The 23900-nt window shown below is 43.0% G+C and overlaps 1 protein-coding gene and 1 non-coding gene across 15 annotated transcripts; both read right to left on the bottom strand.

The window, feature by feature from the left end:
• Positions 1 to 23900, bottom strand: NMRK1 (nicotinamide riboside kinase 1). Of its 14 annotated transcripts, none has more exons than XR_009346269.1 (10): positions 20458 to 20799; positions 20097 to 20150; positions 19640 to 19758; positions 15226 to 15316; positions 14862 to 14910; positions 9025 to 9172; positions 8875 to 8946; positions 8153 to 8279; positions 5720 to 5803; positions 1 to 919 (listed from the first exon to the last, which is right to left on the bottom strand). XR_009346269.1 is itself a non-coding variant. In XM_059141159.1 (10 exons), exons 1-10 carry the CDS (start codon positions 20470 to 20472, stop codon positions 900 to 902), a joined length of 759 nt encoding a protein of 252 aa, XP_058997142.1. In that variant the 5' UTR covers positions 20473 to 20728; the 3' UTR covers positions 1 to 899. The 14 variants fall into 14 exon arrangements, 13 of the variants coding, with proteins under 13 accessions (XP_058997142.1, XP_058997146.1, XP_058997154.1 ...); XM_059141159.1 differs by having other exon boundaries at positions 8153 to 8259; positions 20458 to 20728; XM_059141163.1 differs by lacking the exons at positions 1 to 919; positions 20458 to 20799 and adding an exon at positions 23602 to 23900 and having other exon boundaries at positions 5267 to 5803; positions 8153 to 8259.
• Positions 2374 to 2487, bottom strand: LOC131813404 (small nucleolar RNA SNORA12). Its single transcript, XR_009346804.1, has one exon. It is a non-coding gene; the product is annotated as a small nucleolar RNA SNORA12 (small nucleolar RNA).

Here is a 23900-nt window from a genome sequence, read left to right as displayed (position 1 = left end):
TAAAGATCAATTAACGTTAATGTAACAATATATTTCTATTTGTAAAGATTGGGAGGATTGGGAGCAATCTCTTAAAAAATAAGAGGTCGATCAATACAGTAGATATTTAAATTCCAGCGTTGAAGAAGGCCCCCCAAAATTATACAATTCAGATCTTCTGAGTAACCATAAGTGGTTTCTGTGACTTTAGACCATTGGTTTGACAGAAATAAAATAAAACATCAACAACAAAAATACTCCCTATTATAACAAAGTATCAAAACAAGTGACACAATGATCCAGTGGTTTTACACACATGTAAGAAACAGTAACAAAACACACACAAGAAGGACACTCTAGGTAAATTGTTGATCTATTCAATGTGACTGCTACTCTCACTAAAGCCTTTATTTGTAGGAAATAGGCATTGATATTAGATGGTAAAGAATATTTAAAATGAATTTAAAAATAGAAAAATATCGGTGTGCATTGAATCTAAGGTAAATGCTTTGTGATACTTGATAGGTGTGTATACACACACACACACACACACACACAGCCACATTCAAGCACAAGAGATTACATAAATACTGGATTGTGATGAATCTTATTTTGTACTCTGGGTCCCATTCAGAAAAGTTTGACAATCATTGGTCCGGACGAACTGACTCATTGTGAGCTATGCTATCTCTCCGTACATCTTAGAGGAAGAACAACTCATGAAGGTAAATCCCTGTCTGGTGGTGTGTGGATAACCATTTACTGTTCCACATGTCAGAGAAACCACGTGTGATAACACAAACAAACGAACCAGCAGCTGTTATCAGACCAAAGCACTTGTTGAATCTTGGTTAAGGTTCTCAGATACACTCCTTTGAGTTTCCTAATTCATCCCAGGAAGGATTCCGCGCACTCCGACTTTATGTTGTTACTTGCAAGCCTTGGAAACAAACACAAGTAGAAAGAAATTAATAGAGAATTCCAATTTTCATTGTATTAAATCTTGACCTTATCAACAGTGAATCTTAATCTACTATTAAGATGACAGGGATTCTGGAGCCAGAAATGCTGCTTTTCCATCAAGAACTAAATAAAGTCTAAAAGAACTCATTCTTTGAATCCTTAGACTAAATTTAAGCCTATCTTAAGGTATCAGATATCTAACATCATTTGCAATTGGTGTAATAATTGCTGGCTTCAAGGAATGAAATAGTTTGAAAATTAGAAGAATATCACAAAGGGTGGCTGGTTGTAGTAGAATTATTGTTTTAGAGCATTTTCCTTGATCTGGGGAAAGAGCATGGGTACATTTACTTTTTTTTTGCTTAAACCAAGGAAGCCGAGTTGAACATTTGGTGACTTTGGTTTGAAACTCAACGATAAACCTATTGAATTCGTATCATAGAGTTAGTGTTGGAGAAACAAAGTTTTTTAGTGTAGTATTAATTTCTGAAGTATATACATATAGGTATGATTATACTCTTTGATCGTTACTTCTGAAAATTTTTTTTAAAGATTTTTATTTATTTATTTGACAGAGATCACAAGCAGGCAGAGAGGCAAGCAGAGAGAGAGGAGGAAGCAGGCTCCCTGCTGAGCAGAGAGCCCGATGCAGGGGCTCGATCCCAAGACCGAGATCATGACCTGAGCCGAAGGCAGAGGCTTTAACCCACTGAGCCACCCAGGCGCCCCACTTCTGAAAATTTTTAATAAAATTTCAGGAGAAGAAAATAAGTGATATGTGTAAATATTTTTATAGCATGTTACTTGCCAATGTGAAAAACTTGTAAAGGTACTAAACACTCAGCAGCTGTGAAATGGGTCATTAATCCTATGATAATTCTGGCTATTATATCAGATAATTATAGTATTACTTTTAATTGGACATTATATTTTAAATACAAGGTAGAAAAATGCTGAAAGAAAAATAAACACCTTTTACTAAATTTTTATTTTGCAATTTCTTATTCCTTTGATTTGAAACGAGACATGTGATCTCTTTCTTTTGCACTGAGATGTTAATGCCAAGTCTTTTAACTCATTCTTAATGAGGAAAGCAGAACTGGGCCTTCACTCCTTTAATTGGAAGAGCTGTTTAGTTTTACTCAGTTTCATTATATAATAAGCTCTATAAAGCTCCTTTAAGTATTAAATACTAGTGTAAAAACATTGCAAAAAAGAAATGCGTATGGCGATTAACCATGTAATCACGTAAGAGGCTGATGTGAACAGCAAAAATGCTGATTGTGTACTCACTAAGATGTTAACATTGCTGATTGGGGGGAATTCAAGTGATTATTTTCTTTTTAATATTAAAAGTTTTTCATAATGAATATGCTTTTATAATGAGATGGTAATAGACACTCCCTCCCCAACCCCCGCCTTTTCCTCTCTACATGTGGAGCCAATCTCCCATCAAGACTTGCCAGCTTCTATCTCGCTTATGTGGTAGAGTCAGGCTCCCTTGAAAACGCAACCAAGCGTGCCAGAAAGCAAGCCATCACCATGAAAATAAACATTCTCCAAAGGGATCTGAAATTTCTGGTAGCTAGACAGCCTTGTCCTTGTGAGGAGAGGCAATGATTAAATCTTGCCCCAAACACTGAACGTAAGTAAGGATTAAATTAACATATGACTTTATGTTCTTACTCTCTTGGGTCATTTGTTTCATTAATCATTAAATTCGATCTCTGTTTTCCTTCCATTATTGTGACTTGATCACAGTTACGATTTTATGGGCTTAGAATGGGAAGTTGGTGCAGCAGGTTTCGGAGAGGTTCTGAGGAGCCTACAGAGTGGTCTGTGGAAACCTAGGAAAGGCCTCCCTGCTCGCTCAGCCCCTGAGTGTGGGTTAAACCAGGCCATGGTTTAACCCTCCAGGCAGCTCTGCCAAGGCACCGCGGTTGTGAGAACTGGGAAAGGTGGTGGGTTACTATAAATAACACTGTGACTTATTTATGCAACTGGAAAAAAAAAAGCTGATATAGATCTTAAGAGGTAAGAAAAGCAGATCTGCTTTGGATTTTATGTCTCTTCTAATATTTGTTATGATTTTTTTTTTCCTACTTAACTTTATCTGATATCTAGAACCCAAGCAAGAGAGCCTGGAAAGGCTCAGGTGAACACTTCTCAGCGGCCTCTAGGACGTGAGCAAGGAGAGAGGGCTGCTGCCCGCACACGGACGTGTACTCCCTCGTGGGGTTTCGGTGTCTGTCAAAACAGACCTGCTGTTCTCGGGTCTCAGAACAGACGGGAAAGACCGGCATTCGATCTGCAACAAGCTGCGGTCTGAGCCACCTGGCAAGGGCTCCCTTCATCTTTATCAGTAGATGGGCCGCAAGGCCGAACTCCAGAGTATGACTTAGCCACTTAAAAATGGACTTCAGCGCTGGCCATTATCAAGGGATGGAAAGGCATGGGTGTCCAGCAGCTAAAACACCCTGAAGTATCTCATTAGGGTCAGAAAGGGGGACAGCCACTCTCAGCAAAGTGGCTCTGCCTCAGAGCTGGACTCCTCGCTTCACTCTATACTCTATAGCTCTTCACGTCGGCGCCCTGAGCTTCCCCGGGTTTCACCAAAGACACAGACGACAGGGGTGGGGTTGGGGGACAGGCATATCAGCCAAGGACTCTAAGCTCCACTTATAAGAAGCTTTCAAATGGTCCTGAAATTTCTCCAAATGGGAATGGCTACATGAAGGGCTGATGCTGGAATAGGAGTGTGTAGGGTCAGTGCATGGGCTGGGCTCCGTCCCCTTGTAACATAGGAATTTACTGAGAACAAGGGAAATCTAATTCTTTCTTTTTTCTTAGATTTTATTTATTTATTTGACACAGAGAGAGATCACAAGTAGGCAGAGAAGCAGGCAGAGAGAGAGGGGGAAGCAGGCTCCCTGCTGAGCAGAGAGCCCTGTGCAGGATCGATCACCCAGGTCCGAGATCACGACCTGAGCCGAAGGCAAAGGCTTAACCCACTGAGCCACCTAGGTGCGCCACAAAATCTAATACTTTTTTTTTTTTAATTTATTTGATAGAGATTACAAGTAGGCAGAGAGGCAGGCAGAGAGAGAGAGGAGGAAGCAGGCTCCCTGCTGAGCTGAGAGCCCAATGCGGGGCTGGATCCCAGGACCCTGGGATCATGACCCGAGCCGAAGGCACAGGCTTTAACCCACTGAGCCACCCAGGTGCCCCAGGAAATCTAATTCTTTTTTTTTTTTTTTTTAGGAAATCTAATTCTTATTAAGAGATAATTACATCTGGCCTAGGGGAGTTCTCAGGACTCACACTGTCCTCTTCAATGAGCGAATGACTACATTTTGCACATGTCAACTGTGAAAACCCTTTTAGTTGCAATAGTTCAAATACAACAGCAGCTGGGGGGCGGGGTGGGCATCTGGTGGCTCAGTCCTTAAAGTGTCTGTCTGCCTTTGGCTCAGGTCATGGTCCCAGGAGCGTGGGATTGAGCCTCATCTTGGGCTCCCTGCTTGCTAATAAGCCTGCTTCCCCCCCCCCCCCACCACTCCCCCTGCTTGTATTCCCTCTTTCACTGTCAAATAAATAAATAAACTCTTAAAACAAAACAAAACAAAACACAACAAAACAGCAGCTGGGTCTATAGTTTTGCTCTCCCAGCATGCTTTTCCAACCTCCTTCTGGTTTCTACCTCCTGCTGTTTTCCTTCTGGGGAATTTCTTCTGCTAAACAGAAGGCCTTAGGAGAGGCGTTCAAGGACAAGATGAGTCCATGAGTCCGCGATCCAGTCCTAGCCAATCAGAGTATACCATCTCCCTGGTTGAAGTGATTAGGTTAGCACAAGCCCTGCGACCCAAGCAGGACCAATCAAAATCTCCCGTTGGGTTAAAATGCAAAATGGCTTTTTACAAAAGTGTTTAAAATAAAAAATCTTAAACAAATGCTAAAGTAGTGAAAATTATAAACAAGCTCCTTGGAGCCCAACACTCAGCGCTGACATCCATCAATTCCTGGGAAAGCTAGAGAAAGGATGAACTGTCTTTCTCTACTGGGCACGCTGCATCTGGGAGCCTGGTGCTGCCAACAGCCAACGTATCTGTCGGTGGAGAGAGTCTGCCTCCAGAAGAAACCCCAAGAGCAGCGTGGAATTGTGGCAGAGCCTTGAAGGCTACATTGAGCTGCTCAGTGAGGCTGAGCCCGAATCCGCAGCTACCCTGTACTTTCTTCCCACTCAAGCCAGACAGAGGAGGGGTTCCGGTACTTGAAAAATGGGTCATCTAAGATGAAAACCTTAAAGAAACACTCCATAAATATATATATTTTAACATCCTGTGTTTATTTTTGAGGTATCTGGGAAAAATAAGTTCATGGGAAATCTTCAAGAGAACTGAAGCAGAAGGGGAGCTCTAGACATATTAAAAGGGGATCATTAGCCTTTTAACTTCACTCTGCCCAAAGGATAATGTCAGTCCCACTGAAATGACAGCCATCTACTAGAAAATTTAAACTATGTAACATAAGCATCGTTAAGGGCTGTAACGTTGGGTGGGCATTTTCACCCTTAAAAAAACAGCAACAACAAAAAACAAAGCCTCATAAACAAAATAATCAAGGCCTCAAACCCATTCGGAGTCTCTGATTTGAAATTGTCTTCAAAGCAACGAGGCAAAGGAGACAACCGCTCCTACAGGAGCATTCTGGGAAGCCGCTCTTGGGTGTGCAATGAACGCTTCTTCCTGGCTGTTCCTTCACCGTCCACGACACTTACACTTATGCTTTGCTAGTTCTTGTTTTAGCTCTTCATACACTTGTGAAAAGAGGTCCTCTTCTGATTTGGTTCCATCTAGGTAAACTGAGAAGGAGAAAGGAGAGTGGTTCAAATGCCAGGGGGCCTCTTAGCCGTGGATTCTTACTCTGCCATCTGCCATCCCTTAAGAATACTACCAGGTTCAGGTTCAGGGGCGCCTGGGTGGTTCAGTTGGTTAACTGGCTGACTCTAGATTTCATTCAGCTGAGGTCATGACTGCAAGGTACTGAGACGGAGCCCCTTGTCCGGTTCTGTGCTGGGCATGCAGCCTGCTTCAGATTCTCTCTCTCCCTCTTGCTCTGCCACTACCCCCTCAAAAAAAGAGAATATTAACAGGTTTAAATAAAGAACACAGGACCTTAGACACTTAAAAAGAAATTAATAGCCATTAAAGACAGAAATAGATTAGAGTCAGGAATAATAGGTAAAGAAAAATTGGTTTAATAGGGGGAAATCCATATTAACAGGTATGGAAATTATTTTTTGAAAAAGAAAGAGTTAAATGGCATTGGGTATGTGGTCCTTTAGCAGCCCTGAGGAATCATTCCAGGGGCTTGTTCTCCAACTGTCTTATATATCAGGATCCCTGTGAAGCTTTTTTTGGGGGTGTGTACAAAAGGTGATTTTCTTAAAGCACAGGGATAGGACCTGTGGGCAGAAAGAACCATGCAGGGGTCTGGGCTCTGCCATGTTCTCCAGGTCCAGGAGATATGCATTTTTACCCAAACTGGCACAGGTAATTTTGGAGAAAAAGTAGAAGTTATATAGGTTAAAGGAAGAAAAGAACACTTTTTAAAAAAAAATTTATTTATGACACACAGAGATCACAAACAGGCAGAGAGGCAGGCAGAGGGAGAGGAGGAAGCAGGCTCCCTGCTGAGCAGAGAGCCTGATGCGGGGCTCGATCCCAGGACCCTGGGCTTATGACCTGAGCCGAAGGCGGAGGTTTTTACCCACTGAGCCACCCAGGCGCCCTGAAAAGAACACTTTAATCAGAAAACTGGTGGTAAGAGATCAGTTTGCTTGTTCAGCAAGGGATGCACAGTTTGGAGGGGCTAGAATGTGGGAACCAGGGACACTAGAGAGATGAGATTTTAGAGCAAGGCTGTCTAGGCCTTAGTCTTTAGGGGCCTTGAAGCCTGACTGTTTGGATTTTATCCCAAAAAGTTGAAGACTCTTTGTAGGTATTTAAGCAAAGTGGGTGTGTGGTTAGATCTGCATTTTTTTTTAAAAGATTTTATTTATTTATTTGACAGATAGAGAGATCACAAGTAAGCAGAGAGGCAGGCAGAGAGAGAAGGGGAAGTAAGCTCCCCGCTGAGCAGAGAGTCTGATGCGGGGCTCGACCCCAGGACCCTGAGACTATGACCTGAGCTGAAGGCAGAGGCTTTAATCCACTGAGCCACCCAGGCGCCCAGCATTTTTTTTTCTTTTTTAAGGTTTCATTTTAAGCAATCTCCCCACCAAACATGAGTCTTGAACTCATAACCCTGAGATCAAGACTTGCATGCTGCACTGACTGAGCCAGCCTGGCAACCCCAGATCGGTAACTTAGATGGAGAAGGAGAGAGAGGCACCCTCCAAATCTCTTCTCTCATTCTGTTCTATTGAGCACCTGCATCTACGCTCACATAGCTAGGGGAATCTCACTAACACAATAATTTGTTATTTACCATGTCCTTGTTTAAAATCTCTCTGTGGAGGGCTTCCCATTTCTCCTACAATAAGGACCGAAGTCCTTAACTGGCTTATGGCCTTGCAGAGTTTAGATCTTCCTTATGTCTCCGGCATCACTCCTTCCTCTTGGTTCTCTACCAAAAATACACCAACCTTCTTTCAGATGCTATTCATTCCTTTCCTATCCTGGCCTTTTTGTGCACTGTTTGGGGTGATTTGCTGTCCACCCAACCTACCTCCCTTTGTCCAGTGGTTTAAGTGACTTCCTCAAGGAAGCCTTCCCTGGTGGCTGGGACTCGCATAATCCCCCTGGAACTTGGTGTCACAGCACTTAGCATAGCTAGAAAGGGCATGCTCGTGCAGCTAGTGTCCCCAATGCCTGTTTCCCTGAGAGAGTGTTGGCTCATAAGAGTAGTGGCTGGGTTTGTCTTATTTTCCTCAATATCACCAGGGCAGTGCCTTGTACACAGAAGGCATTCAGTTAATATCTGTTTCACGAAGGACCCTCTAGAAGCTGACAGGCTTTGACAAGAGCCTTAGAGAGAGAAACAGAAACCAGGACAGTCCATTGTGGAAGGGCCTGGAGTATTCTGTCTGGTTTAAAGTGTTCCTTTATAATGTAATCCATGAGAAAAATGCCTCCTAAAAATCCTTTCTCCTGCGGACTTTGAGCAACAACAAGCGAAGGCCTTCTGCGGAGGAAGAAAAGGTACTTACTAATCTCCCACGTGATGTTCTCTATTTCTTGTCTGTGCTTCAGATACATGGGCCACACGTGGCCATCAAAGTACCCTGGGACGTCTGGGGGCTCGTAGACCCTTGTACTATCAAAATACAGAGGAAACTTTATGTGGACAGAAACGCACAATTGATATAAGTAAAATAATAATGGTCAGAATAATGGGAAAAATCACTGAGACTTAACTCTAAACAGAATTAAGGGTATACATTTTAGATTCAACACTAGTTACAAAGACAACAAAATGGATTTAAAGTTCTGACCCAAACAAATTACTTTTGTAATTCGCTATCATTCATAATCATCTCCCCTGCCTTCAGTAGAGAATTAAGAGACAAATGTCAGTGTAAATAATGACAGAGAACTTGCTATGTTGGGTTAAGCTTTCAATTAATTGGTGTTCTTTGTGTCTGTAGCAGAGTTACGGCTCATGAATGGAAAATCGTAATCAACATATTTTTTTACTTAAAAATTTTTCATTGTTAATTGAAGTATGGTTGACACACAATGTCACTTTAGTTTTGATCGTACAGCATAGAGATTCAACTTCTCTGTACGTTAGGCTATGCTCACCGTGAGTGTAGCCACTACCCACTGTGTTGTTACAAATAGTACTGACCCGACACCCTATGCTGTGATTTGCACCCCTGTGTGAACTGTCTTTTGAATTAGGATCCACAAAGCTGATTTCAACACTCACCTCCTCCTCCTCTTACACTCTTCATAAGGAATTGTCAGAAAGTAGCTTCTGTTCCACAGAGCGTCAAGGGGCCTAAAATCACAGCATCTTTAGTTCACAAGGTTTCCCCCCCCATTCATTCTGAGTCAGTATTAGGTTGAGGACGCTTACTTATAGTTAAAGAGAAGGAAGCCTTCAATGATTAATATGGGAATTTCCTCGGTGCTACCGGAGTCTGTTGATACCGGAGAGTGTCTTGGGCTTTCCATCCAGCAGGAAATGGCAGACATCATTTTTTCCATGTTAAGCGCTTCAAGCACTTCAAACAAACATACAAGAATATGAAGTCAATATAACAAAATGTTTATGATGTGGCTTTCTATGATGAGTATATCCAGGGCTCTAAAAATATATAGAATAATGCTATTTTACTTACCCTTCAAAATATGGAATAAATATTTTAGACAAATTGGTATGTTTGCAACATTTCTAATATGGAACATTTCAAATCTATATATAAAAGTAGAGAGCAGGGTACAATGAATTCCCATGTCCATACTACCAGCTTCGACAATCATAAACTCATGGCCAATATTACTTCACTTATGATGTCTGTTCCCTCCTGACTATACAAAAGTTCAATATTTTTGGATGACAAAGTATCTATAAATTAGTTAGAAAGATAAATGACACACTGGGGAAAATATCCACTATGTATTTCACAAAGAGCTAAAAAAAATTTCTCTTAAAAAAAATATTTATTTATTTGAGAGAGAGAACCAGAGAGCATAGACAAGAGGGGTAGAGGAGAAGGGAGAAAGAATCTGAAGCCAACTAAGCACTAAGCGTGGAGCCCGACGTGGGGCTCCATCCCAAGACTGCAAGATTGTGACCTGAGCCAAAACCAAGAGTCAGGCGCTTAACCAACTGAGCCACTCAGGCACCCCAAAAGCTAATATCTTTAATATATATACGGCTCTTACAAGTAAATAAGAGAAAAATCATTAAAATTTTATAAAGGACACAAATATGTCCTTTTTAAACTCTAAAATGTACATACTTTTTGAGCTTACAATTATAGTTCTAGAAAATTATTCCAAAATACCAATTCTCAAAGTGTAGGACCTAGACCAGCATTGTTACTATCACCTGGGAATTGACCAGAATTACAATTTCTGGGTGCGTGGATGGCTTAGTCGTTAAGTGTCTGCCCTTCGGCTCAGGGCCTGATCCCAGGGTCCTGCAATCAAGCCCCACATTGAGCTCCTTGCGCAGTGGGAAGCCTGCTTCTCCCTCTCCCAGTCCCCATTCGTGTTCCCATTCTTGCTATTCTCTGTCAAATAAATAAATAGAATCTTAAAAAAAAGAATTATAATTTCTAAGCCTTACTCCAGAACTACTGTATTGAGCCATCTGGACTTAAGAGTCTTTTTAGTGGAAAGTTTATAAATTATGGATTAACTTACTCAGTAGACATAGGACTATTAGGATTTTCTCTTTGATCTGGTGTTAGTTTCGGTAAGTTGCATTCTTCTAGGAAATTGTCAATTTCATTAAAGTTTTCCAATTTAGCTGCACTGATTGTTCATAATATACTCTTTCAATGTCTGTTGGATCCGTGGTGGTATTACCTTTTTTGTTCTTGGTATCTGCAACTTGTGCCTTCCCTTTTTTTTTTCTTGGTCAGTCTTGTTTAATCTGTTTGGGGATCAGTCAGATTCTTGAATTTGTAAGTTTATGTCTTATGCCACGTTTGCAATGTTTTACACACATTTACTTATTTTTATTTTTATTTTTTAAGATTTTATTTGTCAGAGAGACAGAGAGATAGAGAGAGCACAAGCAGGGGGAGCAGCAGGTAGAAGGGGAAGCAGGCTTCCAACTGAGCAAGGAGGCTGATGCGGGACTCCATCCCTGAGCTCTGGGACCATGACCCAAGCTGAAGGCAGATGCTTAATGGACTGAGCCACCCAGGTGTCCCCATTTCCTTTCTGAGGGTCCAATGATATAAATGTAACAGCTTTTGTTATTGTCCCATATTTCTCTTAACTTTTTTTAAGTCTCTCTCTGTTGTTCAGATAGAGTAATTTCTATTGTTCTGTCCTCAAATTTCACAGATTCTTCCCTCTATCACATTTATCCTGCCGTTAAGTCCCTCTGGTGAGTTTTAAAATTTTGGTAACTGTATGTTGTCAATTAAAAAATTTCTATTTGGGACACCTGGGTGGATCAGTGGGTTAAAGCCTCTGCCTTCGGCTCAGGCCATGGTCTCAGGGTCCTGGGATCGAGCCCCGCATCGGGTTCTCTCTGCTCAGCAGGGAGCCTGCTTCCCCCCTCTCTCTGCCTGCCTCTCTACTTGTGATCTCTCTCTGTCAAATAAATAAATAAATAAAATCTTTAAAAAAAAATTTCTATTTGGTTCTTTTTATATCTTCTATTTCTTTACTGAGGTTTTCTAACTTTTTACTAGATTCAACAATGTTCACCATCACTCACGGAAGCCTTTTTATGAATGCTGCTTTTATTATCCTTGTCAGATAATTCCAATATCTCTGTTGTCACGGAGTTGGTGTCTGTTGATTGTCTTTCCTCACTCAAGTTGAGAGTTGCCTGGTTCTTGGTATGACAAGTGTCTTTCAGTCTCATCCTAGATAGTTGAGGTATCATGTTGTGAGGCTCTGGATCTCATTTAATCTTCTTTTTTATAGGCAGTGACCCAGCTTAGCTGTAGTACGCAGGTCCGCGAGGGCGTGGACGGTCACCCCCCTGCTGAGCCTCACCAACATGGAGGGGGAGGCTGCCACGGGAGGAGGAAGAGACCCGTGGAATGCTGGTGTGGCTTCACTTGGTGGGGACTGCCAGCGGCTGATGCTGTTTGGGTGAGGAGAGTGGAGAGCCAACGGGCACCACCTCACACTGCCTCATTCGGTCGCTGCTGCTAGCTGGGTGTGGAAATTCAGTTCGCCATCTGGCTCTACTGATAGGATCACTGTGGGGTTCCCTGCCTGGCTGGTGCCACGTGGGTCTAGAAGTCTTGCTCGCCACGTGGCCCTGTTGACGCCATGAAAGGAGGAAGGTTTTCCTTTTTATGTTTGGCTACAGTAAGCTGGGAGATCATCAAGACGATTTTCTGTTTGGTGTAAGCTGGGAGATCATCAAGACGATTTTCTGTTTGGCGTGCCCCTCTCTTCCCGATCTTTTGACTCCAGGGAACAGTCTTCTTGGGGACTCTTTTGTCTGTACATTGATGACATCATGTTCCACACCCCTTCAGGACCCCTTCCTGGATATATGACCTAGAGCATCACAGCTACATCGTTCCTCAAGTCCCAAAGGTCTAGCCAGTCTGCTTTCTTTTCCTCTTTGAGTCTCCCTTTGTTGCTGTGCTCCATCCAAGATTTTCAGTTATAAGAGGGAGCAAGAGTAAGGGACGGGGCTAATCCGTCTTAGCTGGAACCAGAAACATCATTAGTTCTAATATATTTTCATTATTGTTTAATTAAAAGTATCTTCTAATTTTCACCGTGACTCATTCCCTAACCCACAGGATGTACAGAAGTGCTTTGCTTCAGAAGAAACGTGATGGCATCTGGAATTTACTTCAAAAAATATAGAAGGAGAGAGTGGGTAAGGGCATAGATGAAATATATATAGGTCAAGAGGGCATCATTTTAAAAGATGGATGAGAAATTCATGAGAGCTCATTATACTTTTCTGCCTACTTTTGTGTATGTTTAAATTTTTCCAGAAAAAAAAAAGGGTACTGATTAATTTCCAAACAGGAATTTTCTACTTATTCTTTTGTTACTGATTTCTAATTCAGTTCTCTGTAGTTAGAGGATATCTCTATTTTACTCCAATCTACTGAAATGTACTAGGACTTGCTCCATGCCCTTGTGTATGCCTGCCATTTTAATTACTGTTCCTGTTTAAAGAAAACAAAAATGTGTATTCTGCTGTAACTGGCCACATGTTCTATGTATGTTAATTCCGTTAACTTTGTTAATTGTGTTGTTCAAATCTGCTATACCCTTACAACTTTTGTCTGCTTTTTCCATTAGTTATTGAAGAACTTGTACTAGAAATCTCCCACAATAATTAAAGATTTGTGTATTTCCCCATTTAGTTTTGTCAGTTTTTGCTTAATGTATTGTGAGGTTGTTATTAGGTGCACACGAATTTTAGATCATTTATCTTCCTGCTGCATTAACCCATTTATCTCTGTTTATCTCTAATAAAAGTATCTCTAGTGAAACTCTTTGTGTTTACTTTGTCTCATATCAGTAGTTACACCAGATTCTTTCAGTAGGTGTTCATATGGCAGATCTTTTTCTAGCCTTGTCTACTTTTCTTTGTCCTAATATTTAAATATATCTCGTGTAAGGTACTTATACTTGGGCTTTTCTTTCTTTCCTTCTTCTTCTTCTTCTTTTTTTTAATAAATTTGACAATCTTTGGAGTACTTTAGTTCATTTAACTTAATATAGCTACTGATATGTTTGGCTTAAATTTATCATTTAAATCTCATTTTCTACTTTTCTATCATCTTTCGACTTCTTTAAGTTCTCTATTTTTTATTTCTGACTTTGTCTTTATCAACTACATTTTAATGATTCCATCTCTTTATAAACTTGTCAGCTATACATCTTTAAACTATTCTTATGGTGGTTATTGTAAGGTTTCACCATTACCTTGATTTACTTTAAATTTGTACACTTACCTAAAAATTTCAGATTTTTCCTGGGATAGATTCCTGGAAGTGGGACACTTGACACATGGCATGAGTGTTTTAAGATCTTTGGGATATATGCTCAATCTCCCTTCCAGAAGGGTTATGTCAATTAATATTTCCATCTAAGAGAGTTTTTGTTTTACTGAGCCATCATTAGATAATTAGACAGCTGTGCCATCATTAGATAATCATTGCTTTAAAAATCTGTTTATTAGGTAAGTGAGAAAAAGAAGTAATTTACAACTCTTTGACTACTTCTGAGGTTGACTTTTTATTGTAATATTTATTAATCAAATAAACTTTCGCTTTTATGAATAGCTTATTTATATCCTTGGACATTTTTCAATTGGAATATTAGTATTTTTCTTATCAGCTTATAAGAACTCATTTGAACTACGAATAATTCTTTGTCAATTGTTGAAAACAGTTTTTCCTTGTTTAACGCTGTTTAAGAATCGTCCTCACTAGCCATGAGACATGGGACAAAAAGAAAAGCATATTCTGGCTGGATCTCAAGACACAAGAACAGGCAGTGAGTCAAGGATTTTGCTTCTCCTAAAACTATCAAGTGTCTGTAAGAACTGATTACACAACATTTTTCCTTAAAGGTCGTCGAAGTTAAAAATAACGTAGTTTATGGCTTTTTAAGAGAGATGTTTCTGTTGCCAGTTTGCTTAAGTACTCAGTGATCATTTTGTTCGTCATAAAAGTTGATAAGACCATTAAATATAGTTTATTAGCATGATATTCTCTGTAGCAAAATAAATATCTTCTCATGGACCTTATACTCTTCTGGCTTCAGTGTTAGATTGGGCAAGGGAGAGAGGTGAATCCATCTCAAAAACATCCACTAACCTTTATGAGCAGTGGAAAGAAGAAACCAGCTGTCCAGGGCCCCTGGGTCACTGGGAAGGGAAGCCCAGAGGAGGTGCTTAGAGTTTGCTTCAGGGGAGATTACAGGGACGGGGTGAGGGAAGTATCCTTAGTTCTGTGTGCCCCAGGCAGGGATGAGTGGAGTACCAGCAAACTTACCTTGCTCTACCTTTAGAAGAAAAATCTATTTTTTCAATGTTTTCAGTCTTACACATAAAACCGGGGAAAAGGTTTCATCTATTTAAATAGCTGGATATAAATCAGAAACCTTTACAAAGGTATGCGTAAAGTACAGCAATATATTTAAGCACATTTTTGAGACGGTCTTTATAGACAGAAAAGGTATTCAGGTTTGGAAAAGAAAATGAACATTGGCGAATGAGTCACAAACTCATCTACTTACCGTCATACTGCAGAAATCCGTTTGTATCTGTCTCTATCTCTGACTGTGGCTGGAATAAAGAACAAAGCACCCATCAAAACTGTGCACTGCAGAAATAACACAATTACAGAATGAAGAGGGCAAGAAACTTTTACTAAATACTCTGGAGAAGGAGACCAAATCAGAGCCACGCCAATAAGTAATGCCATCTAGTGGATAAGGGACGTTACTGCATGGAACCGATCTTCGCTACAAAAACTTATTACTCCGCAAACGCTTTTTGGATGTAATTTCTTTTTTCCTTTTTAAATAATGTAATTTCATTAACTTTGCTACTAGAACTTTGTTGTATTAAGTGAATTATCGAAGAAGTTTTTATAGATACCTTAAAGAAATCATCCTGAGAGATGACACTGCAGTTTGGGAGGTGTTTCTGCAACTTCTTAGCCAGTGTTGTCTTCCCGCCATTTGTTACCCTGAATAGAAAAAGGAAAAGAAAAAAGAAATTGAGCATACTAAGAAGGAAGATGCATTTAATATAAAAAGTTTATTTTATTTTTTTAAAAGATTTTTATTTATTTGTCAAAGAGAGAGAGCGAGAGAGAGAGCACACACACACATACATGTACATGCATGCACAAGCAGGGGGAGCCCTAGGCCAGACGGAGAAGCAGGCTCCCCATGGAGCAAGGAGCCTAATGTGGGGCTAGATCCCAGGACCCGGGGATCGGGACCAGAGCTGAAGGCAGACCCTTAACCAACTGATCCACCCAGGCATCCCTAAAACATTTTAAAGTGATCCCAAAAAAGGGTATTTAAAACAATATGTAATACCTAAGAAGAAATTATTTCTTTCATAGATGTGTTGGTAATAGCATAAGCCTGAGTAGATCTACTGTGGTAAATGAGGACAAATAAACTGGAAAAGATGGAGGAGAAAAGTCACTAAGCACCGGGCAAGTAGACTGGGTGATACTAAGACTTAAAATGACAGCTACTGGGTGGGAAGCAAAAGAATGTTCCGTCTATACGGAGCCATTCCCAGGGCTCATGAGCAACACTGAGAATACGAGTAGCATGTTTTAGTGCGAGTCTGTCCACCCGCTCGTGGTCACTGTGATTTTGTTTCAGTGCGCCATGGAGCAAGATGGAGGACGGGCTTCTGACAAGCCAAACAGCATGTCTCCCCATCTCCGCTGTGCGGCTCCCTCCTCATGGAGTCAGTTACTTGTCCCTCCTGGCTGGGCTGTCACAGTGGGGAGAACAGGGATCTTGGCTAACTTCCCTGTGTATCTAGTTTTCCAGAACCACACATGGCACCTGAGAGGGGCTTCTGCAGTCAGTCGCTCAGCCAGAGGTTTTTTTTTTTTTAACCCGGGGCTGCTGCCTCAAACGGTCTGTGGCCCCATCTGTGGACTTTGTGAACTTGAATGGGAAAGAAATTACATCTTTATGATTATTACATTCTAACAGAATTTTAGCTTTCCCTTTAATTATAAGTAACAAACATCAGTAGTGGTAACAGCACCTGTGGCTCTATCACCACTAGAAATCATAGATATTTTCATATCCTGGTGCAGGGGGTGCAGAGATCTTGAAGCATGATTGATATTCACTATTATTTCAAACTGATGGCAGTTTTTAGAGCCACCCCTGGACACTGTTATTTAATAAGCTAACTATGTAAATATCACAAAGAAACAATTTTTAAAAATATATATATTTTTAAAGATTTTATTTATTTATTTGACAGAGAGAGATCACAAGTAGGCAGAGAGGCAGGCAGAGAGAGAGAGAGAGGGAAGCAGGCTCCCTGCTGAGCAGAGAGCCCGACGAGGGACTCAATCCCAAGACCCTGAGATCATGACCTGAGCCGAAGGCAGCGGCTTAACCCACTGAGCCACCCAGGCATCCTGTTTTTTTAAAAAATATTTTTATAACTGTATTTCAACACAACTGGTTTCTTTTGTATTTCTGTATTTTATTTTGTGCATTTAAAACCATTACTCTAAATCAAGATTTCATGATGCCACCAAATGTTGGCGGCACAAAAAAAAACCTCTTAACTGCACATTTTTATGCAGGAACCTGTGCTTAATCCCAGATGACAGGTTGCAATGTATTCATAATCTAGAAAAGAAACAAATACTCATTCATCAAAACTATGTATTGGCTGTAATTCAATTATTACCTAAATAGCTCATACTTACAAAAGTACAAGGAACTTGATTCAAAGCTTTTTTTCATTAATTTTTTAAAAATATTTTATTTATTTATTTGAGAGAGAGAGAGTGAGCCCAAGGTGGGGGAGAAGGGGAAGGGGCAGAAGGGCAGAGGGAGAGGGCAGAGCCTTCAATACCAGGACCCTGAGATCATGACCCGAGCTGAAGGTAGCCACTTAACTGACTGAGCCACCCAGGCGCCTCGTAAAGTTTTTTCACTTAAACTAAGAATACACAATTGGGTAGGATACGGTCCATCTCCTTGAAAAGACAGAAGTGCCTGCGTGACTCAGTCAGTTTAGTGTCTGACTCTTGATTTTGGCTCAAGTCCTGATCTCAGCATCCTGGGATCCAGCAGGCTTGTCAGCTCAGTGGGGAGTCTGCTTCCTCCTTTTCCCTCTCCTTTTGCCCCTTCCCCTGCTCAAGCTCGCTCTCTCTCTCTTCCCCTGCCCCCTCAAACAAATAAATCATTTTTTTTTTTTAAAGAAAAGACAAGGAAGTGGTGGGTATTACCCTTTGCCTTGAGAAAATATTGGTACAAAATTTCTCCCTTTTAACAAAAATGTCTGTAATTCATACTTCGCTTCCATAGTTCAGATATTGAACGTTGGTTTAAAAGGGAGAGTATGGGGCGCCTGGGTGGCTCAGTGGGGTAAGCCTCTGCCTTCAGCTAGGGTCATGATCTCGGGGTCCTGGGATCGAGCCCCGCATTGGGCCATCTGTTAGCAGGGAGCCTACTTTCCTTTCTCTTTCTGCCTGCCTCTCTGCCTACTTGTGATCTCTGTTTGTCAAATAAATAAATAATTTTTAAAAATCTTAAAAAAAAAAAATAAAAGAGAGCAAACAGGGCTAACTTTTTTGAACAACCTGGCCAGAAAATGCGTCATTTTCTAGACTTATCTCTTTCAGATGATATAGTCAAACCAACCGTACATAGATCCCTTCTCACTGACTTAGCTAGAGACAATGAGAAGCAAGCACTCCAGTGTCACAGACTTGGAGGAGACAGACCAGACAGAAGGTAGTACAGGTCAGGGAGAGGAGAGGGCTTTAATGAGAATTTAACAAGTCAGAATGGCGCAAGTTCAAGCCTATGATCTATACTTGGAATTCTGGTCAGGGGACACCTTAAAACTAACTCTTCCCTTACAGCATAAATGCACAAGTCCTGTCCATTTGTTTTTTTATGTGCCAAGAGACAGGAAGGGTGAGTGTTTTCGGAACATGACAGGGGAAGTTAAAAAGGCTGTCTGCAGGTACTTTAGAGACAAATCCATTCTGTAGCAGGTAGGTATTAATATTACCATTTTACAGCTGAGGTAACTACGGACTGAAAGACTATATACTCATAAAACTTGCCAAAGGTAACAACTAGCAAGTAATGGGGATGAGATATAAAGTCTAACTCCAAAGCTCATGGATCTTTTTTTTTCCCCCCAAAGCCCATGAAACTTCTATATTCTAACATCACAGAATTCTGTGAGCCTCTGATGAAGATTATATGTCCCTTCCCCAGAAAAATGAACATCTTCACACATGCATTCCATTTTCGGGAGGATCTTGAATGATCTTGGGATCCTTTGAAATCCCTGTTGTTCCCTGATGTCTTAACTGAATGACCCCTTTGCAGCGTAGCAAGTGGTAAGTACACAAGGAGTCTGGACTCCACAGAGTCTGGACGAAGGAGTAATGGCAGGAGCAGAGGTCACTGTGGTGAGTGTGGCAGGTGCTTCTGTGAAGCCCTGAAAGGAAATCCTGGCCCTTGCTGAGGAAAAGAGAGTGAAGGGGAGGCTTTCTTAGGGAAGTGTGGTTAGCACCTAACGCATGGGGCAAAAAAGCACGAGGCAGGTTTCTATACCTGGAACATGGAAGAGAAGGGAATGCTCCTCCTACACATGCAGAATGAAAGTTGGTTTGGATGCCAGAGTTGACCTGGTAGAATCTGGAATCTCCCCAGATTCTACCCTGGTTTCTGAGGTCTGGTTTGGGCTCCAGAGCAGGGCCAAGAACCTCTGCTAACCCCCTGTACCCCAAAAGTGCAGCCAACTCTAGGAAGACACAAAGAAGAGAAGAAAAGTCATGGAGTCTTTGGTGATACCACTGAGCTCCTGGATCAAACCTTCCCTGCAGCCTCCATGCCACCGAAGCTAATACATTTCTTTTACTATGTATGGATGGTCTTCACACACCCGGATATTCAGATTTTGTTCTAGATAACTGGTAACCACTGTATACTGTTCACTAGGTGAGAGAATATTTAAACATTTCTGCAAGAAGATTCAGCTGGTGGAGAGGTGCCTAGGAAAGGATAAGAGGGGGAGGCTGGAATTAGGGAACAAAGGCTTGATTTACAATGGTGGCAGTGAGCGCAGAGGGGAAAGCCTGTCCAAGAAAAGCAAGGCAGAGAAAAACAGAACTCTGGTTCTGGTTAGATGGGAGAAAACGAGGTAGAATTCTGACACTGGATTCATTCCCTTTTACCTCTGATTACTTGCTATAGTAACATAATACAACAATACAACAAATCACAAATGTTTAATTTTAACAGTCTCAAGTATTTTGTTCATTGGACCATACCTAGTATGAAGGTACTCAGAAGAAAGATGTACACAAAAATGCAGCCAAACAAAGTCCTTTGGAGCTGTTGTTGGTGTCTTATTTGCATGCATACCTCTGGTACCACGGGGAGGGTGACCCTATAATTTAGGACACTTTTGAGAGGGAGGGGCACACAACTAATAATTATGCCAGGGCAATCTGGATGTCAGGATAATAAGGATAAAACATGTCTGGTGTCAACCCCAGAAAAGAAATGGTAAGGCAGGCAGATTTTGCTTACTTACTTACCCTGTGTCTCTGTTTAGGGGAGACTCTCTCATCTCCTGTTGCCATTTCTGTAGCCGGTGGCCCCCTGTTTGATATCCAGTGGCCTGCTCTCTTCCTGAGGACTCAGGAATCCTGACCCTCCATCCCCTACAATACCCCTGGGACATCTGCAGTATCTCCACCAGCTGTTTGTAGCAGAATTACTCACCCACTGATTCCAATGACAAATGTTTTCATAATTAGCTTTGAAAATCACGTCTTCCTAAAATTAAAGACAAAACAAAAGAAAACAAATTGAATTCTTATCAGTGAGATGTTGAAAGAAAAAAAAGAAAGAGACCTACAATAGGAGAGCCAGCTGAGGGGGAAAGTTGACCATGATCTCTGGGGAACCCCTGCTCCTGGATTAGCCACAGTCCGTAAAAGAGCTTTACAAAGTATCAGCTTCTCTCTGCTAGATGCTCTCCCCACTAGACGCCATAGCTAAATCCAACAGAGGTTCTGTGCCCAGTAGGCCACACCACAGTGTCTCAGAACTCTGAAACTCAAGAGTTTCAAGATTCAATCACCTGGGTACACCCCATTTATTTCCCCAATGCCAGGGAACACCACGAAGCTTTCCCCTCTCCTCTTCTGAAATGGGGAAAACATCACTGCTGGCCGGAGCCAAAAGGCAGTTAATTCTCTTTAACGGTGCAATTTCCTCATTCAGAAACCTAAGTCCAGGGCCAGTGCAGGGAAACTCTTTCCAAAAAGGGCCAGATAGGAAAATATTTGAGGTTTCCGTGGGCCCAGAGGCAAACTGAAAGTTACTACAGAGGTACTTATGTAACGAGAGAGAAAACACATTTCCACAATGTTTTTGACGAAAGTCAACGCGTAACCATTGAGTACAATTTTGTTGGTGGTGGTTGTAATAATACACGTCTACTTATGAGAAGAATGGAATTCCTTTCTTATTGGGATAATATTTCTCTTACCGGATTTCAGAGTTAAGTGTTCTCAAATCAAACACGTGACTGCAAATGTTCAGGCTGAGGGCCAAATTTTAGACACAGGCCATTGTTTGTTGACCCCTGGCTCTGGGGAGGTGGGAGGTTGAGGGCAGTTTCACACAGGGCCCCCTGAGGTCCAGTCAAGCAGTCCTATGGATATTCTAATGAACCATTTTCACCTCTTTCTGTGAAAAGGTGGGGCTCAGCTGGAGGGAACCTCAGATCAGACCTAAGGCTGCTCTTTATTCCAGACTGCTCCGGTTGGGTGATCAGGGACCTAAGCTGGGCCTCCGGGGTGAGGTGAGTGGCTCCTGGGCTGGAGACCCCCAGCGGCCCTCCCAGTTCCTATCCCTGACCTGTGTCCTAGCGAGTTAATTTCTTTCTTCTTTCCAGCCTGTTAAAAAGCACTTTATTGCCAAAAGCAAAGAAAGGATGCTGCACATGGGCTGGCTTAATTGTGAGGCTCTCATGTATAATGGATGCCATTTTTATTGATATATTATTAATGGTTGAGCACACTGAATGGCAAGGACTAAGGGTCCCCCTGCTTCGTGCCACATCTGTGCACACATGGGAGGAGACCGAATCAGTTACATAGTATGCAAATAACGAGTGTGGCTGTGGCACTGGAAACATCCTTGAGGGGGGTTATTTGGGTGGAAGCTAGCAATTCTGAAATGAAGACTTAAGGAGAGTCAAGAACCTACTTATAAAATTGTTTGGGTTCAGGAGGGAATTCCTACCATCAAAGGCAAGTTTTTAACCGAAACAGGAACCCTTGGTCCTATATTAGTTAGCTAACAGAGCTATTACCCAAGACAGGGTTTGGGTAAATACTGGGCACAGTCTATTAGCCCTAAAGGGGTGACAATTGTGGGGGAAGGGGTAGGGAACTGGGAGAAGCCAAAGCAGGGCAGGTGCTGGGGTGACCGCAGGCCTAGCAATCCCAAAAGTCATTCATTTCAAAAACCTTGCCGGATGCACAGGGCAGCACCAGGCGGACTCCAAATTCGGGACTGGAATCCTCTACCTCCATACTACTTGGTGCTATGACACCCTCTGTTGCCCTCTCAGGGGACTATTTCAAAAGCACACTTACTGAAAAACTTACAACCAGGAGCTGTCAGGTTCCAAATACATGCAACAGACTCCATGAGGCAAAGACAAGCTCATCAACTACACTCAATCACTGGGTGTCTCCAGAGACAACCACCTGAACTTTGCAGTTTCATCAACTCGGGGCATCTGATTACTTGGAATATAGACACCCCCCCCCATCTCATGGGATGTTTATGTACCTTATCCTCCCCATAAGTGCCAAGTTTTCCTCCACAGCAGAGTTATTTGCATAGAGGCAGGAGAACAAGTGAAGATCGCCAGGGGCAAACCCCAAAAGGAGTATTTTAATTTCTTTTTTAAACCCTAAGTAAGAGAGGTTGTCCAGTCCTTTGTTTCTTATTATGCGGATTCCTCTAATAAACAAGGTACGTTTTGGACTTTAAAACGGTCAGGGGTGGTATGTGTGGAAGTCAGCAGATGATAAGGAAGCCAGCAGCCCTCTAACACAAATGAATGACAACATGCTAAGGAATCGTTGTGCTTGTCCCTGACTCCACAGAGCAGCCTGGTATTTTTAAAGCAGTGAAGTGTTTCAGGACTTCTCACTCAATTGCCTTACTCAACAGGTATTTTGATTATCTTCTTCCACCCACCAGGCAACTCTTTTCCTACTATTGTTTCAACGTTGCCCCCTTTCAGTAAACAGAAATCACCCACGGGTAGAATTTCTGAATCCCTTAACCCATGCCTCTTCCCCGTGGAATCACTTTTATCTCTCACTGATCCCTAACAAAAACTTGTAGGCTTCATTTTTAGGTAGACTCTCACGTCAAGGTTTTTCCATTTTGTCTTCCCTCGGACATTCTACGGGTCTGGAACACCGAGCCATCTCGAACCGAAGGCGCGCTGCGTTTCTGGGTCGCTCCGGCCCTCGCTTCCCCTTGGAGGACCGATCTGCTGGGTCTGGGGTCGGCCGACCTCGTTTGAGTCAACGTTTTAGGCTTCGAGGGCAGCGTGTTGGGAAGAGCAAAGCGGCCATAAGCAAATAAGCGCGGCCGTGCTCTCGCAAAACTTTATGGACACCGAAATTTCAATTTCTTATCACTCCCCGTGCCACAAAAATCTTCTGATAGCTCTGCAACCCTCTGAAATGGTAAAGCCATCCTCAGCGGGCAGGCCGTCCGGTCAACAGGTGGCAGGCGGTCGTACTCGGTGCACCCTCCTACTGGTGGAGCAGAAGCCTGCCTCGTCCCGCAGGGATCAAGACCTGACCCCGAACCCTGGCGACTTCTCTCCACAACCCGCACCGTGTCTTGGAGGTTGCCTCCCTTTTTCAGGATCGGTACCGGGGGTTAAAAGCGCACACACTCCCTGGCAGGCCTGCCATCAGCCCGCTCAGAGCGGTAAGAGTTCCCCCCAAGGCTTGCAAGACGCAACCCGGTTCAGGCTCCAGCGCAGCCGCACGTCGCGAGCACCTCCAGGCCTCGGCGAGGCGGCGCCGCGCGACCGGGTCGCGCAGGTACTCACCGGGCGCGCCAGTTCGACCCGCCGCAGCAAAGCCGCAGAAGCGCTGGCCGAACCTGCGCCTCTCGCCCACCCGCCGCGACCCCCGAAGCTCCTAGCCTAGAGGCCCACAGGCCCCCCACTCCGCGCCCCTACCGGGTCAGAGGCGGCCCCGGTAGAAGACGCCAACCTGGGGGTGGATCCGTCCGACCCGGGCCGGACGCGGTGCGGGTTGCAGCGCCCGGGTGGGGCGGGGCGAGGCGGGGCGGGGCAGGACTCCAGCGACCGGGGCCCCACGGGCGCGCCCCCGCAGGGTCTTGGCCCTTTCTCGTCGGGGGCGCGCGCGGCCCGGCCTGCCCCGGCGTGAGCTTGCTGCGCCCTCTCTCGGCTCCGGCTGGTTCCGCCGGCGTCATCGCCGCCGCGCGCGCTGCCGTGCGCGCCGCCCGCGCTCCCGC

This window comes from Mustela lutreola, chromosome 12, assembly GCF_030435805.1.
Source record: "Mustela lutreola isolate mMusLut2 chromosome 12, mMusLut2.pri, whole genome shotgun sequence".
Lineage (NCBI taxonomy): Eukaryota > Metazoa > Chordata > Mammalia > Carnivora > Mustelidae > Mustela > Mustela lutreola.
This window is presented reverse-complemented; position numbering and strand designations above follow the sequence as displayed.